The sequence below is a fragment of the Dasypus novemcinctus genome, chromosome 18 (assembly GCF_030445035.2).
Source record: "Dasypus novemcinctus isolate mDasNov1 chromosome 18, mDasNov1.1.hap2, whole genome shotgun sequence".
Classification (NCBI taxonomy): domain Eukaryota; kingdom Metazoa; phylum Chordata; class Mammalia; order Cingulata; family Dasypodidae; genus Dasypus; species Dasypus novemcinctus.
The window spans coordinates 43,757,523-43,775,962 of NC_080690.1; the positions used below are offsets into that span (position 1 = coordinate 43,757,523).

At 34.7% G+C, this 18,440-nt stretch overlaps 1 protein-coding gene across 3 annotated transcripts in view; it reads left to right on the forward strand.

Moving 5' to 3' along the window:
• The window catches only part of ITFG1 (integrin alpha FG-GAP repeat containing 1), a 268,529-nt gene that overhangs the window by 218,796 nt on the left and 31,293 nt on the right, over positions 1–18,440 (forward strand). For all 3 annotated transcript variants that reach the window (XR_011646312.1, XM_004457050.4, XM_004457051.4), the window contains exons 13-14: positions 930–973; positions 16,040–16,118. Coding sequence is in view for 2 of the 3 variants with exons in the window: in XM_004457050.4 (XP_004457107.3) it covers positions 930–973; positions 16,040–16,118 (123 nt within the window). In the remaining variant the exon portion in view is untranslated. The remainder of the gene's footprint in view (positions 1–929; positions 974–16,039; positions 16,119–18,440) is intronic.

The window sequence follows — 18,440 nt, forward strand, 5'->3', positions numbered from 1 at the left end:
ATGTAAAAGTCCTATGGAAAATGAACAGGTTTCTTCTTTTATTACGAAATATATCATACTGATGTCATGTCTATATTTTACATACCCTACTTATTGCTATTAGAATGATTGTCACTTCATGTCCATTCATACTATATAAACAAATATAAGAAAATATTTTCTTATGGATATATTTGACTCCATTAACATATATTCATAATTACTGTGAAAAATTGCTTAGTGAGCATAACTGTCAGCCAACTTTTAACTTATAATATTCAGAATATTTAACTAATAGCACACAATGTCCATTCCTTACAAAGGTGCCACTTCATGAGAAATGGTAATAATATAGTTATATTTCAGATTTCATGTTATTTACGTAAAGAGTGTTCAAATAATCTAACCTTTTCTTTTTGGAGGTGATTGTCAAAAAATGTGTCGTAAGTTATTTTTGTATGTGTTGTAGACCCTCAAATGTTCTCTTCAATTATTTTATAGTTATGTTCTCCATAATGGTTATCAAGGGTGCCTGGAAACTTTGACCCTTGAAACTTGAAATAGATAAATGGAGAAAATGAAATTTAAGATATAAAATACTGAATGTTCTATTTCTTATTCTCATATACATTTTAATTAATTTGCATTTTTCATCTCTCTGTCAGGTTTTAAGTCACCCTTGGAATTTAGCTAACAAACTAAAAATTAGAAAAACAGTAGGTGTGGTCTGATATAACTACAATTATTTATATATTACACAAAATTGTAGTATCTTGACAACTAATTAAAAGGCTTTTGAAATATTAGTATAACATGAACAACAAAATTTAATTTGCTCAGATCATGAATAATACACCATATTAATGGATTTTATGGGGGAAAATTAGAGTTTACTTTAAATATTGGCTTACAATATAACAATAATAAGTTTTTTATTTGTTTTTCCACAGTTCTTAGTGGTCTCTGTTCTAATGACTGTCCTCGTAAGATAACAGTAAGTAAACTTAACTTTCAGTTGAAAATACTTGTGAAAATTCTTTGTATGATAGATACACACAAATACAGTAAATAGTTGACAGTAATAATCAAATTGTTATTGCTTTTTGAAAGTGATGAAAGTATCCGTCACTGCTCAAGAAGCCTTTGCTGTTGTGCAGGGCAGGTGTAGCTCAGTGGTTGAGTGCCTTCTTCCCTTGTATGAGGTCCTGGGTTCTATCCCCAGTACCTCCAAAACAAAAAAGAAGACTTTGCTGGAAATAAAGTACCTTTCTGAAAAAATTTCTTACTTGAAGGGTTACCTCCTTTATGAAACCTTTTCTGATGCCCTTGGAAGAATAACCACTCCTCTCATTACTTCTGGGCATCCTACTGCTAATTTTAGTAGTACTTGATTGTTTAGATTTGATGGCTCTCCACACTAGACTGTAACCCCTTGAGGTCAAGAACCATATCATCTCTGGATCGTTCATACATAGCACATGGTAAAGCCGTATTTTGTAGGCAATTAATAAATTTTTTGAGTGTGACCTAAATACTGACTTGATGATTAATGGAATGTTTCAGGCAAATAATAAAATATGAAAATAATTATGTTTAGTTTTTAAAATAGCAATTTCATGTAAATTGTAGTAGGAATATTACATTTAGTAAGAGTATGGGGAAACGGACTTGGCCCAGTGGTTTGGGCGTCCATCCACCACATGGGAGGCCCGCGGTTCTAACTCCCGAGCCTCCTTGACCCGTGTGGAACTGGCCCAAACACAGTGCTGATGCGTGCAAGGAGTGCCGTGCCATGCAGGGGTGCCCCCCGCATAGGGGAGCCCCATGCATAAGGAGTGCGCCCCGTAAGGAGAGCCATCCAGCGCGAAAGAAAGTGGAGCCTGCCTAAGAATGGCGCCACACACACGGAGACCTGACACAAGATGATGCAACAAAAAAACACAGATTCCTGTGCTGACAACAACAGAAGCGGACAAAGAAACAAGACACAGCAAATAGACACAGAGAACAGACAACCGGGAAGGGGGGGAGGGGAGAGAAATAAATAAATAAACCTTTAAAAAAAAAAGAGTATGCATTTCTGTGTGAGTACAGGAATCCATGCTTGTGTGTGTGTGTGTGTGTGTGTCCTTGCTTGGTTCATCATCATAATCCTTGTTTCAAAAGAAATTATAACGTATTTAAAGGTGGGGAAACTGCATGCAGGCAGTTCCTTGTAGGGGATTATAAATTGGGCCATGCAGATCCCATTATTTGAGAGCAGTTTCCAGGAGGGATCCATCTGTGAGCTGTCAACATCCAATATTTGAGGCAACTCAGGGAATAAGTGCCACAGTACTGAGAGAGTTTCTGGATGACACATCCAGTACAGGATGCATATGACCTGACCAAACTCATATGCCTTTATATTGTTATAAAAATGTAGATGTGATAATCAGAGGTTATTCAACTATTGTCTACCCAGTTTGTGAAATATTAAGACCCCAGGCTCCTATTTCTTTCATTATCTGTAAACCCACTCAATGGCTCTTTCCTTACATCATCAAGCAGAGAATTTTTTAAAGTTATTAAGTTAAAAATGAACCCACTCATTTTACCCAGCAAAACTTTGATAGGAGGGAAGTGGATGTGGCTCAAGCAATTGAGCTCCCGTCTACCATATAGGAGATACAGGGTTCAATACCCGGTGAAGGCAAACTGGACCGTGTGGCGAGGTGGCCCACACAGAGTACTGGCCCACATGGAGTGCTGCCCTGTGCAGGAGTGCTGGCCTACGTGGAGAACTGGCACAGCAAGATGACTCAACAAAAAGAGACACAGAGGAGAGATAATAAGAGATACAATAGACCAGAGAACTGAGGTGGTGCAAGAGAATGATCACCTCTCTTCCACTCCGGAAGGTTCCAGGATCAAATGGACACAGAGAGCAGACAAAGAAGGGAGGGGGGAGAAAGAAAGAAAGAAAAGAAAGGAAAAGGAAGGGAGGGAGACAGGAAGGAAGGCAGGAAGGAAGGAAGGAAGGAAGGAGAGAGTTTGATAGGAAAGGCTGTATGATAAGGCAGGCTATACTTCTAAGGCCAATAATGATCCATTTCTCATTATCTTCAAATATAAGCCACTTTCATCCTATGGAGAACAGAATCATTTAGAAAGCCACATAAGGTAAAGGCCAGCAAGCAGAGCTACTTAAGAGTAAGCATCGATTACTGACAGTCCAGCACTTTGGGGCTTTTTCTGCAGGTGATACCTCTACCTCCCATTCATCTGTTTATGGCTTTCTTTGAAGTTCAAATCCTGTTGAACTGCCCTTTACATGTATTGTTTTCCTTCCTGACTGATTATAGATCACCATTCTATGAAAACTTAAAAGAAATACGTCAGTATACTTCCATACTATTCTATATAAAGTGGAATATGCCCATTTGTGAAATTACTAATATCTTCTTCTGGAGAAATGGTCCTTCTTCATATTATTTTGACATGAGAGCCACTTGATCTTAGTAGAAAATGTTATCATATTAGATACAACCTAGTGCTTGATGAAGGAGGTAAATTTATACACCATATGATATTCTTTACCATTTAAGTTAGTTCATGAGCTGAATAGCTCTTCTGCTGGCTCCCCACCTGATACAGGCTAGCTGATATGTGGAGAAAGGAAAGAATTATTCAACTCAGCAACTAATCCCACCATGAGTCCTTATTTTCATTTTAAACACCTCAGAGTCTTTACTTCTTATATAACTTTACCTACTCACTCGCATGGCCATAACCTAACCTGGAGCTTACCTTCCAGAACTGGCCTACTACCAAAATCTCAGTTTCATCTATCCAACTCTGAGTATACCTTATCTTTCCAGCCCTCTCACTCTATACCTGTTCAACTTTAAGACCTTTAGTCCTTTGACCTCTTTATGTCAGATTTATGACCCACTCTTGTGAGATTTATCTCCCTCCCTCCCTATTTAGTTACCATACCATCAATCATCACTTCCACCACTATTTTTAAGTCCCATAAATCACTGCCTTTCTACTGTATCTACCTGGCAAAGTTCCATACCTGGATCAGTCCAGCTATCTCTTACTCACTCTTATACCTAAGCTACTTGGCATTTCTGAAAAGAAATATATAGCTTTGTATATTGGCACCACCACTAATTCATGATTTTCAACTTCAAATGAGCATTCATCATTTTATCGTAGTCTTGTACAGACCCCAAGTCACTGTTTTCTTTATAAGAACTACTTTATATTCTTTATACTCTCCACCAACTTCAAACTATCAGTAGTTGATCTCACTTCCTACTTCAAAAAGACAAAAAATGGGAATTTCTTCAACTATCTGTAGTAACTTTGATGAGGTTATTTAACTTCTTTAAGCCTTATTCGCCATCTGTAAAATGGGAAAACTAATAGTACCTACCTGTATTAGTTTCCTATTGCTGCTGTAATAAATTACCACTAACTTAGTGGCTTAAAACTATACAAATTTTTTCTGTTACAGTTCTGGATGTCAGTCGGAAATGTATTTCACTGGGCTAAAATCAAGGAGATGGCAGGGCTGTGTTCCCTCTGGAGGCTTTGGGGAGAATCTGTTCCCTTGCTTTTCTAGCTTCCAGAGGCCGCCTACATTCCTTGGCTCATGGTGCCTTCTTCCATCTTCAAAGCCAATAGCATAACATCTTCAGATCTCTCACTCAGACCCTGTCCTGCCTTCCTCTTTCACTTATCTCATTGGGTCATCAGATAATCCCAGGATAATCCTATCTCAAGATCCTTAATCATATCAGCAAAGTTCCTTTTGCCATGTGTAATATTCAGGGGTTATGAAAATTAGGACACGGACATCTTTTGGTGGGAACCACTATACAACCTATACCATTCTAGCACATAAGGTTTTTATAAAGGATAGAGGAATTAATGTAGATAAATAATAGTAGAGGTCCCAATACACAAAAAACTCAAAAAAATTGTAGTCCTTGTTATGAATGGTTGTTGGTATTTCCCCTATCTCAATAACATTCCTGTATTGGTAGAGATGGTAAGACTTAAATATTTGAGAAATGGTGTTCCATTGCCTTTGGTATAGGACTGGGGGTCTACTTGACTTCCATATGGCATTTTCTTATGTAAATCTTTTTTAACATATATCAAAAATTGGTGAAACATGGATATGGGAAAATAATTATTTTTGGTGAAAGCTACCATAAATGTCTGACAATGAAAAGAATACTTATATTACAGTTTCTTGATTTTTTTTTTCTTACATACCAGACTAGTATTTAATCTTTTTCTCAGTATAATCTTTTATTCTCATTATAAGTTATGGCATATTTTGGCCTTCCTCTATGTTGATACTAACTTCCTTCTCTGGCACTTGATATATTCTGCCAAGGAATGATCATTTTTCCCACCTCAGGGATTAGGAGTTTAGAAGCAAGCAAATAAGTACTTTTCCCCTTGAACAGCAAAAGAGTTTAAAATTAGTTTTTGGCTTTTCTGTATGCAAAAAAGTGTGTAAATTCCTTTGCAAAGAGCACAATGGGGGCAGAGACCATATCTGTTTGATTTGCCAGTATATATTATAATCCAGCCTTGTGCTTAACAGATTTGTCAGTTGAACTTTGTTTCACTGACCTTAATTCTGTATCCACACCCATCCCTTTTGCTTTACCTTTTGATAAAAAATCATGCAAGAGAGCAGATGTGGCTCAAGCTGTTGAGCAACTACTTCCCACATAGGAGGTCCCAGTGCCTCAAAAAAAAAAAAAAAGATAAACAAAAAACAACTTAGGGGAGCCAGTGTGGCTCAGTGGTTGATCACCAGCTTCACACACAAAAATAAAAACAAAATCAACTCACCAATTGTGCTTGGGGCCCACATACTTCACATCAGTCTTCTCAGGGATTTTGTTGCTTACTCTTTCTTGCCTGTATATTCAACCTCAGCAAATCAGTACCTTCCCTTCAGCATTTAAGGATGCCCAAATCACTCTTATCTATAAATGCATACATATGTACCTTCCTAAACCCCACTTACCCTCCACCTACTATACACTGATTTCTCTTCAGAGCCAAACTTAAAGTTTTCTACAGTTGGAGCTCTCCATATTCCTTAACATTACCACTGTTGTAACCTAGCCTTTGACCTCATGCCATTTAAATTGCATTTGATACTATTGAATCACTTTTTCTGGGATCACTCCCTATCCTTATATTCTTCTACATTCTACCCTCCAGATTCTAACTTCTGTCTCTCTGACCATTCTTCCAGGTGTCTTAATGGACTTTCTTCTGGCCACCCTTTAATGTTAGTGCTTTTCACTCAGAGGTTCTCTTTGATTCCACTAGTTAATCCCAAGCTCTCTCACAGCTTTATTTACCGTGAAAGATTATTCCCAACTCTACTTTTCTAGCCATCTCTCCCGAAAACCGTTATGTCTGAATGTCTTACAGGAGCCCCTAAAACTGAAATGGTAGTGCTTCCCCACACATACACTCACACACACAAACAAACTACTCCTTTTTTCTATGTTACCTGTCAGTTACTTTTTCTCTTCCCTTAACTCCCAAATCTACTAGAGGATTATTCTCCCCCTAATTGTCCCTTTTATCTATCCTTTTACTTGAGTTCAGGCTACTGTCCTCTTTTGTCTAGACTGTTAAAATTATCTGGGCCATCCTTCAAAAAGCTACCATAAACCTTTCTAAAAGAAAAACCTTCAATGGTGTCCCTCTGCCCTTAAGATATAGTCCAAATCTAGTTTATTGAGATAGAGCCCTTATTTACCTCTCAGCTTCTTCCTTTCCAATACCTCCTAACACTCTGATCAACTCTATATGTCAGCCAAACTGAAGTACTGAGTTTTGCCATGCTTTCTCACCTCCAGACCCTTGCATCATTCCTCTGCCCTGAAGCCTCTTCTGTGCCTTCTGGACCATCAGGTTGAATCTCAGGCAGTATATCCTTTGAGAAGCATTTCCTGGCTCCCCTTGATAAAGAGTTAGGAACACCATCTTTTGTTTCTTGGTTCCCAGTGCTTAGTTAAGCCTAGCACTTTTCACTTCTATTCTGTAGTTGGTAGACACTTCACTTGCAAAATACAAGCTATTCACAAGAGACGCATTCTGCAAAGCCCTGATACAAAGGAAAAACATTATTTATATTCTCAGAAATACCTCATGATGAGACATAAATGTTTCCATTGTTACTACTACAAACACATTTTTAATGTATGTAGCAGAACAAGGTGCCTTTAACACTTTTTTCACCCTTTCGATCATAAAATTCTCAGGCTTTTTCCTGTTCTAATTTAAGAATTTTCTGACAAGTAATCGTCGCTTTGTCTTTATTTTAGTTAATTGGATTATTTTATTTAGTACTGTATTCTCCATTCTTTAAAGGATAACAGGCATTATTTCAACAAATATTTGTTAATTACAACTGATTTGTCATTTTCTTAAAGTATTCACTCTTCAATTTTAAATATTTGCCTTTCTTCTCACACCTGAGTGGTAATATCATGCTTCCTCTTCCAAAGATAGAAAAATTATGACATAATCATTTTATTTCCTTAATATGCCTTTGTACAGTCCTTAACAATATGTCTTATATGTTCTTCCAGGTTTTTTTTAACTATCCAGAGCTAATGATATAAAATATATTTGGTCTCCATTGTAGGAGCACCAAGACCTTGAAACAAAACATTAGACACAGACATAAAACCCATTAAGATTTGTCCAGGCTGCTGAAAAAGATAGCCACTGAAACTATAGAGGTGCTACAGCCCATCAGCAGGCATAGAGAGGGCAATTAGTTAACAAAAAAAAAAAAATCTGTGTAATTGAACCCCTACACTGCTTTATATCAATATGACACATGCTAGAATAAGAAAAGGGAAGCCAATGGTAGTACTTTTTACTTATAATATGGAAAACTTGAGCAATAATTTATATTTTTAACGTCTCTAAAGTCATTCAAACAGGGATCAGACAGGAAAAAGTGGGGCAATCTGTGACAGAGTTGTACTAATATTTTCTCATGGAAAGTGAATAGGAACATCTGATGTCTCAGGCCTTTCCTGCCAGAATTTATTGTCAGATTACTGAAAGTTTTCCATGAAAATATATATCTGGTTTATAAAAACTTTCAAATATAGAATTCATTTTTAGAAACTGTAGTATGTATTTCATTAAGCAAGAAATTTTGCACTTATGTAATTTAAATATATATAAACTTCAGACTTGGAAAATCAGGGTCATCCACATGCATCTAATTTAACTTAAATTTAAACGTGATTCTCTCCCATATGAGCTAGAGTGGTAGGGAAAAGTCCTGTCTATTCTTTGAAGTCCTTTGCTGACATTTTGTGAGTTCTTTCATTCCTTTAGCCCTTTGCATGGTATGTGTGAATTGCTCGTTTAAGCAGTATTGCAGTAGTACAGCAGAACTCTTGGTTCCCAGCAGTTTTATTTCTTCATTTCTGCCTGAGTATAACTTTCTCAACTTTTCATTTCCCTACTGTTCTAGGCATAACATATATCATTGTAATTCAGTAATGTCATCCCAGACTGCTGACATTAATTTTGCCCCTGCATTTGGAATATTATTCTACAGGTTTCAGTTTAACAGGTGATTACAGTTTATAGGTTAATCCAAAGTTGTTTGCCATCATGCTTTATAGTACCTGTGTGCTCATATTCATTATTCGAAGTGCCAATTTTAAAATGTATCCATAATTTTAAGTTGTTGTCTTTGTTCCAGCTCTGTGTGTAATCATGTTTGTTCTATTGTAGTCCCAGGTGAAGTACATGCCAAATACAGAACATAGGACAATTCTTCATGACTTCCAGATGCTGGCTTCTTGGTCTCCAATTTATTTCTTTTGTTGGTGAAATCCAGTGTCCTTTGGCTCCTGTAAATCACAGTATGTGTCCTAGTCATAGCCAGTACCTTTTTTACTCCTTGATATTCTCTAGCCACAGGGAACTGTAGCGTTCAAAAGCCTTCTCTAACATTTTCGGGACTTGGAGTTGTCCTGGGTGGTGCTCCAGGGACAATTGCCGGACATTGTATGTCCTCCCATGGCCCACTGGATGGAACGTGGGAGAGTGTGGGCTATGGTGTGGACCACAGGCCATGGGGTGCAGCAATGCCCAGAGATGTACTCACCAGATGCAATGGATGTGTCATGATGATGGGGGAGAGTGTTGCTGTGGGGGGAGTGGTGGGGTGGGGGCGGTGGGGGTGAATGGGGACCTCATATTTTTTGAATGTAATATTTTTTAAAAAATGAATAAATTGAGCAGAATTTGAAAAAAAAAAATAGAAGATGTTAGGAATGAGAACATAAATTTCCTGGAGAGCAAGAGGAAAGTATTTCCAACTTGACTAATATTTCATTAAATGTTGATAACATTATAATTTGTTAAAAGCAGAAATCATATTTTTGGCCAAAACGGTTCAAATGTATTTATTCCATTCTTATTTCTATCCTACTTAATAAGATTTTTTTCTAAAGAAAAAAAAAAAAAGCCTTCTCTAGTATTAGTAATACTAATTTGTAATACTCCAGTATTCTAAAAGAGGATATTGACCCAAAGAACATATGGGTAGGGCAGATGGCATAAAAAGCTGTAGGAGCACAAAAACTAAGAGAATAATCAGCTTATTGAAGATAAATATGCTTTTTGATAAAGGTAGGGAGGTGCACTAATACAGAGCCACCACTTACCATAGGTTGCATCCTAAAAATTGTGTCTGTCAAATTCATGCCACCACTTAGAAACCAGGAGAAAAGCACTGAGCCTTTTTCTGTCCTATTCAGAATTTAGATAGCTCATGGTAAAAGAGAGGAAATTGTCTCCCAAAATTCTGAAATACTCTTTAATTATTCACTTCATATAAAATTTAATGAATCATTAAAAGTATGCCTTTGTATATCTTTTCTGTACCCCATGTATATAGAAAACACTTCTAAACATTAACACAAAGCATTGTCCCTTAAACCTTTTGTTTGGTATTTGACAAAGTTTATGATATCTGCTTTGTTTCTTCTGTTGGATAGAACAGGGGTCAGCAAATTACAGTCTGTGAGTCAAATCCAGGCTGCCTGTTTACATAATTGATTCATTTACATAATGTCTGTGCTACTTTAGTGCTATAACAGCAATTCTGACAGAAACCTTATACTCTACAAAGGCTTAAATATATACTACCTTTCTGGCCCTTTACCCATAAAGTTTGCTAACTGTGAGCTACCATAACAACTGCAGTAGAAAGTCAAAGTTACTCTCAACTTTCTCTGATTTGCTATGTGTTCTGACTACTCCACCTAAATTCTTTAAGTCAGCACCCTAATTATCCATTTAATCAGTCAGTTTCTCTTTCTGAGATGTTCCTTCCAAATCCTTTTTAAATTAAGGCTCTTGGCTGTGTTTTTTCAAAAACCTTAACACATTTTCTTATCTTTTTGTGACTGCATAAATTATAGGATTCTTTCATTTAAACTACTTTGCATTTACTGCCCAAGCTAAGACTGCTCCCCTCTTTATGCTTATTTCTCTTAAATTTAAGTCACTTGCAAATTAAAATTTGCTTGTAATTTTTAATAAGGTTGTTTAATGTCAAAATACCTTTATTTTCTGGTGTATTCTACTTGCTTCTTTGTTTCTCAAGGCATGTCTGTGCCCATGGACATTCCAACAAGATTCTACATTTCACTTATATACTAGCTGACAAGAGAACCTGAAGTTTTCCTTTAAGAGAAAAGGTCATGCTTTATTTCATGATTAGGGAGGAAAAATGAACATTCTGATGTCAAAATGGTATATGCCCTGTGAAAACATATACTTTAAGACCATACCTTATAGAGCTACATAAGTTAAAATAAATCTAAAAGTTGCTGTTTGTATCAAACAATTCAAATAGTTTCTTAATGAATCCCAACCTGAATCTTTCTCTACCTTTCAGTTCTGTACTACTGCCTCAGTCCATGCCTGTGCATTTGTATTGGTTGAGACAATTTTCTGCACCACTGAAAGCAACTGAAAAGAATGAGAAGTGTTTCAAACGTTGTGTTTTTTAGTTGGTTTTCTTTTTTTTTCCCACACTCAACTGAATTAATGGTTTTATTCTTTTCTACTCAAATGCAGTCCACATAAGAAGGTTTAGTTTACACTAAATTCTCTAACATGCTGCCATTTTTATTAGTGATACAAAGTATAATCCCAACAGATCATTGGTTTTCAAAGAGAGGTCCCCAAACCTCTGAGCATGCATCTCTTGGGACCTTGTCAGAAATGCAATTCTCAGGCATTCCCAGCCTAACCAAATCAGAAACTCTGAGGGAACAGCCAATGAATCTAGTTTACCAAGCTCTCCAGGTGATTCAGATGCATGTTAAGGTTTAAGAACCATTAGAGTGGATTTAGAACCCTACAATACATTAAATAAAACAAGAATATAAACTTTACAAATATTTCTGGTTTTGGTCAAAATAATTTATGCTCAGTAATTCAATATAACTGAAAATGAAATTTCAATACTTCATTATGAAAAATGACATTAACTTTGTGACCTAAATAAAAAATAAAGCCCATACATATTCAGCACTTATATGTACCAGATACTGTTCTAATTATTTAAACGTGTTTACTCATATAATCCTCACTATAATACTATGAGTAAGTTCTGTGAGTATCTGTAGTTTAAAATGAGGAGGCTGAAACACAGAAAAGTTAAATGACTTGCCCTTGGTCACAAAGAAAGTAAGTGAGAAAGTAATAGAAAAAAAATGTAAGAGGAGAAATCTGAACCCAGATTATCTAACTCTAAAGACTATATTCTTATTTTCAGAATTTCATATGGCATGAAACATACAGTAAACCCACAGACCTTGATTTATTAACTAAATTATTTCAGAGAAGTATATATAAAAATGAATCATTTTCACATTAACTTTTATGTTACTTTTACACATTTGTCATCACCGCTGCTGATTGAAATCCCTATACTTTGAACTCTTGGCATATAAACTTTTCAGGTTTCATGGGAATGAATTTAAGATGTGTGCACAAATATTTTAATGCAGTAGGGATTAATTGGTTAAGTAGATCTTATCGAATCCTATTTAAATGGAAAATTCCTTTAATGAAGCAAATTAATAACACCCCCAAATTATGGGCTTATAAAAACTGGGATTTTCTTTCAACCAGGCTTAATATAACTGAGATCATGTAAAAGGCATGAAAGAGAACAGCAGTACTCAAACACCTCTACTTTATTAGAAGAGACACAAATAAAAATTATTCCAGATGTTCTTGTACTTTCTGTAAACAACCATTTTTAGTACATTCTGTACAAAACATTCATATGGAGGTTAATGGCACTATTTTGGGGAAAAAAAAACTCTGAAATGCATAATGCTATGATATAAGGGATAAGAAACCAAAAGACATATAGGCACAAGTATCAGTTATATCATTTCACTTGACAAAAGCAAAGTGGGAGTTGAATTCCTCATGATGGTACAGAACAGCAGTTCTCTAACAATTTGGTCTATAGATTAAAAGAGCTTTTCTCTGTGGGAATTATATCAGTCAGTATTGCTCTAGGGAAGCGGACTTGGCCCAGTGGATAGGGCGTCCATCTACCACATGGGATGTCCGCGCCTGAAACCCCGGGCCTCCTTGACCCGTGTGGAGCTGGCCCATGCGCAGTGCTGATGCATGCAAGGAGTGCCATGCCATGCAGGGGTGCCCCCTACGTAGGGGAGCCCCACGCACAAAGATTGCGCCCTGTAAGGAGAGCCACCCAGCGCAAAAGAAAGTGCAGCCTGCCCAAGAATGGTGCCGCACACACGGAGAGCTAACACAGCAAGGTGATGCGACAAAAAGAAACACAGATTCCCGGTGCTGCTGACAACAGAAGTGGGCAAAGAAGAACACGCAGCAAATGGACACAGAGAGCGGCGGGTGGTGGGGGGGAATAAATAATAAAATAAATCTTTTTTTAAAAAAGTATTGCTCTATTTGAAATTAAAACTGAACTATTTTCAATGCTTAGTTTAATAAAATATTTTGTGAAAAATAACTTTTCCAAAACAAAAAAAAATTAGTGAAAAGAATGGCCTTTCTTTATATTTTTGTAAAAATCTCTTTAAAACCTTGTATAATAGAAGATAGCAGATTCTCATATCTCCTATATTCAATTTTTTTATGATATGTTGTTGCCTTGAAAGGAACTTTATAACAGGAACATTCATTAATTGCTGGTGGTAATGTAAAATGTTGCAGCCACTGTGGAAGACAGTTTAGCAGTACCTCGGAAAGTTAAGTATACAATTATCATATGACCTGGCTATCCTACTACTATTATATACCCAAAAGGATTGATGCAGGGACAAGAAGTTATTTTCACAGTGATATTCACAGTGTCATTATTCACAATTGCCAAAAGATGGAAGCAATTCAAGTGTCCGTTAACCCAATAATTGATAAACAAAATGTGTTATATACATACAATGGACTATTATTCATCCTTAAAAAGGAATGCAGTTCTGATTCCTGGGATAACATTGGTGAATCTTAGAGATATCAGGTTGAACAAAATAAGCCAGACACAAAAGAACAAATATTTTATGATCTCACTGATACAAAATAATTAGAATAATAATCAAACTCAGAGCATCAGAATCTAGAATATAGGTTTCCAGGGACAGGATGGGGGTAGGGAATAGTAAGTCAAGGCTTAAAATGTAGAGTTCCTATTTGAACAATGTAAATGCTTTGGTAATGGATGATGGTGTTGATAGCACAAGACTGAACATAATTAACAGCACTGAAATATAAAATGTGTTTAAAAGAGAACTGTTAGGTTATATAAATGGTAATAGAAGAAAAATTGGGGGAAAAAATCCATACAACTGTACTATACCAACAGTGAACCCCAAGTTAAACCATGGGCTATACTTTATAGTACAATTATAAAATTGTGATTTCATCAACTGTAACAAATTTACCACACCAATGCAAGATGTTAATAAAGGGTAGTAGATGGGAATCCTGAATTTTATGCATGATTGTTCTGTAAACCCACAATTTCTCTAAATTTAAAAAAAGAAGAGACATAACCACATTAGCAGTGTTTGTTACTAAGCATATGAAGCAACAGGATCTTTCATGTAGTGCTAAATATAATACAAGTGTGAAGTGGTACTACTTCAGAAAGAAAATTGACACTACTAGTACAGTTGAAGATGAATATATCCTATGACTTAGCAGTTTCACTCTAGGTACATAATTCCAGATAAACTTTTTTAGGAGGTATCCGGAATTGAACATAGAACCTTGTACATGCGAAGCAGGCTCTCAGCCACTGAGCTACACCCATTCTGCATCCCCCAGATAAACTTTTGCACATATACATCAGGTGACATATATAAAAACCATGTTTATCATGGCAAAAAATTGGAAACAAATGTCCATCAACAATAGAATGGAAAATAATCATGCTGTAGTCTTGCAGTGGAAACTCTACTGCTGTAAAAATGAACTACAATTACATGCTTAATCATGGGTGAGTCTCAAAATAATAAAAAAGCAAGTCACAATATATATGCATACATAGTTTTATGCATTTATATAAAAATTAAAAACTAAATATTTAAGATATTTACATATATGATTAATAAAGAAAAATATAATTGGATGAAGAACATAATTCCATAGCTTAACTTCTCTTCAGTTGTCTTTGGTTGACCTTAAATCCTCTGTGTCAAAAGAACAATGCTATTCTTTGCCCATCGTCAAAACAGTGGTAAAGATAGAGAATTTTGGTAGTTCTTTCATGGGTGGAGTTTGTAGTACAAGTCTGTAATGGTCTTCTTTCTACATAAAAACACTTAATTAGCATTGTGGGGGACTTTTGTTTGGTTTTGTTTTTCTTTGTATGTTTGTTTTTTTAAGGAATTGGACCTGAGACCTCATATATGGGAAGCTAGCCCTCAACCACTGAGCCACATCGGCTCCCCTGAGTTGTTTTTTTCCTTTGTTTTGCTTGTTGTTTTTGTTTTTTCGGGAGACACCAGGGAACCAAACCCAGGACCTCCCATGTGTAAGGCAAGCACTCAATGGCTTGAGCCACATCTGCTCCCAACAAATTGTGTTGGTTTTTAATATTTGTATTATATCTTTGTAATCTTTTATTCAATTACTAATATCTTATGAGTAATTCTATTCTTATAGCAACCTATTTTCTCAGAGCCTTTGGGCCTATGGACCTTTAAAGTTCTTAAAATATTAGTTAGGCAATTGTGTTATCAATGAAATTAATTATTTCTTGTCTATTATCATGGAAGAAAAACTTTTTATTGGTAAGAACAGTAGAAACTTAATTCTGTGAAAAGTTTGCAAAAAGAATTTAAAGTATAACTTGAACATTTTGTCTTCTCTTTTTAGGCTAATTCATTGCAGTCATTGATTTCTTTATACCTATTTAATTAGCCTTGATTTCTAAGGAAAAGGAATATAAAGTTTTATTTATGTTCCAGAAATAGGTAACAATATACAAGTTGATAAAAAATCTCACCATTACAAAACTATTATAACTTAGTTCCATTATGCTGGAACTAATCATCAATATTTTCATTTTACTGTGATCACTATGAATGGATTTTATTTATTTTAGTGTTTCAGTGGAAAAATGTGAACTATATCCAAGCCAAGCAGTTCTACTCTATGTCGAAACAAAAATATTAAAGAAAATTTTGCTTTAAATAGTCCCCCTTATATAATAGAGATACTATTAAATGGTAGAAATATCCAATTAAATTAATGAACTGTACAACAGATACAACTATCAAATAATTTAAAGTGTTAAGAAATTTCTACTAATGCAAGTTTTCTTTTGAAGTGTTATCTATTTATGGAAGTGTTCTAAGTAACTGTAATCTAAAGAAGAATTATATAAGAAATATTTACCTTATTTGTAAAAGATTCACCTAAAACTTCAAATAATTCATTTACTCTTCAAGGCTTAATTATTGCTTTTTACTTACAGCCCTTTGGCGTGAATCAGCCTGGACCCTATATCATGTACACAACTGTAGATGCAAATGGGTATCCAAAGAATGGTTCAGGTAAGACTAGATACAATGTCCACAATATGTAAAAGCATCTTAAACAGTGTATTTGCAAGATAAACTTGGTGACATTTTGATTATACTTAGACTTTCTTTAGATTTACATTGGTAGATTATTAAAGGTCTCCAGGACAAAAATGCTAACATTTTACTTCCTCAAATAGCTTCATTGTGGTTGAACAAAATCTTTTTCCTTATTTACAGCTGAATTAATAGAGAGATTGAATTACTTGAATTATCTTGAGCAAACAATGAAGAGGTAAATTAGTTCATAATTAACATCTCAAAAAAATAGGAATCCAATCTATTACAATCTGGACTAATTCTGGATTTCTCCCACGTGGTGTAGAAGCTGGAATGTTATTATTATCTAGAGTTTTTCTGCTATATAATTATCTTTAAAATTCTAGTTAAACATTTAAATAAATAATAAAGGGAAATAGAATCAAGACAAAAAAGAAGTAAGACTATAGAAGATGTCTTCTTTTGACAGATGGGCTGACTGCAGTGATAACCAATATCACAGTAAAATACAACTGTGATCATTTCAATTAACTAAATAAAAAAAGCATTCCCAATGTATTAATATAATTCATTGAGACTCCTCTACATTTTTGGACCGAAAAAAAAAATTTATTTATGTGGCCATTCTCGTTGCCTTATTGTATGTAATGGTCTAACATGAATCAAACATACCACAGTAAGCTTCTTTTGAATAAATTTTACACATTTAAGAGAATCACACTGCTGCATCAGCATGGAAACATAGTCCATAAAACAAAGACTTTTAAAAATTCAAGGAGAACTTGACAAACATCATTATACAAATACTTTAATGTACCACTGTCAGTGGAAGAATATAAAAGTAAATAATGATATAATGCTTTGTACACATTATTTATTTAAGTTTTAATTCAGGTGCATATTAAACTTTGGTTTGTACAGAAAAGCCTCCAGAATCAACTGGTTTTATTGCTTGGGTCTTTTTAAACTTTCAAAGTATAGGTCATTTGACTACTGTGTGAGAAGTCCCAGAACACAGGGGAAAAGATGAAAAGTTACTCTTTTTATTTCATGAAGCTAGTATAATTCAGACAAAGCCAGTACACCTAAAACTAAAAATTTAGCTCACTGGTGAATTATCAGTGAAAAATCCGATCTAAAATAATAACAATTTACATTCGGCCATATTTAGAAAGAACAACTTAACACCATTTCAGAATGCACTGATGATTTAAAATGGTATCATTTAAAATGGTATCATAGCAATTGGTCAATTTTTTAACGACCTGTCTTTATTTTTTTCATATCATAATATACTGTGTACGTCTTTCCTTATCTATTCATTCACATAGTCCTAATTTCTTTTTGGGCTATTTCGTGTAGCAATAACAACTAATCTATCCAGTCCTCTATTTAATAGCTTTTTTCACTGTTAATACAGTATAACAGTAAACAGTAAACATCTGTATGCGTATTTTTTTCACATTTCTGTAACTATTGACTAATTTTCAGCAAAAAGACACAGAAAAACAGACAACCGGGGGAGGGGAGGGGAATTAAATAAATAAAAATAAATCTTTTAAAAATATATATATATATATATATTTTACAACAAATCAGTCTATCAAAAATCTTACTCTTACCACTGAATTATAAACTCAAAAATGGTTAAAATATGAAATTTTGTTTTACATTAAAATATATACATATCTCTCTTAAAATTAATGTAGAAAACTTTTTTCTAATTCTGTGTTTGTTTATTGAATCAAAAACTATTTCTTAAACCCAAACTGCCAACCAGGCATTTGGCACCTAGTGTGATATACTACATGATGCTGAAAACCCATATAATGATTTTCAGTACCCATTGCTAATTTTTTTTTAAGGAATGAAAGAATACTTTCTTAGCATAATATTTTTTAAAATCTACTCCAAAACAACAATGAAACATTAGACTTATTCTTACTAAGTTGAATATGTCCTTGTGTTCTGAATTTGGAAGGAATTTATAAGCATATAAGCAAGGGAGATATATCTAAGGATAAGATAAATATGGTCAAATACATAAATGAAATGATTGCATAAATTTACATGGCAAAACATAAAATTAAAATTTCCCAGTAGTAGCAAACTGGGAAAATCTAAATGTCTAACAATAGAAAGATAATTAAGTTATGCCATTTTGTAATATCTTCCAACCTATAAAATATGTTAAAATAATTTTTTGATGAAATCACAGATGTATATGATTAGGAAGCCCATCTGCATGTATGTATTTTTAAGTATCTGTGTAGGAAAATATAAAATCAAAATATT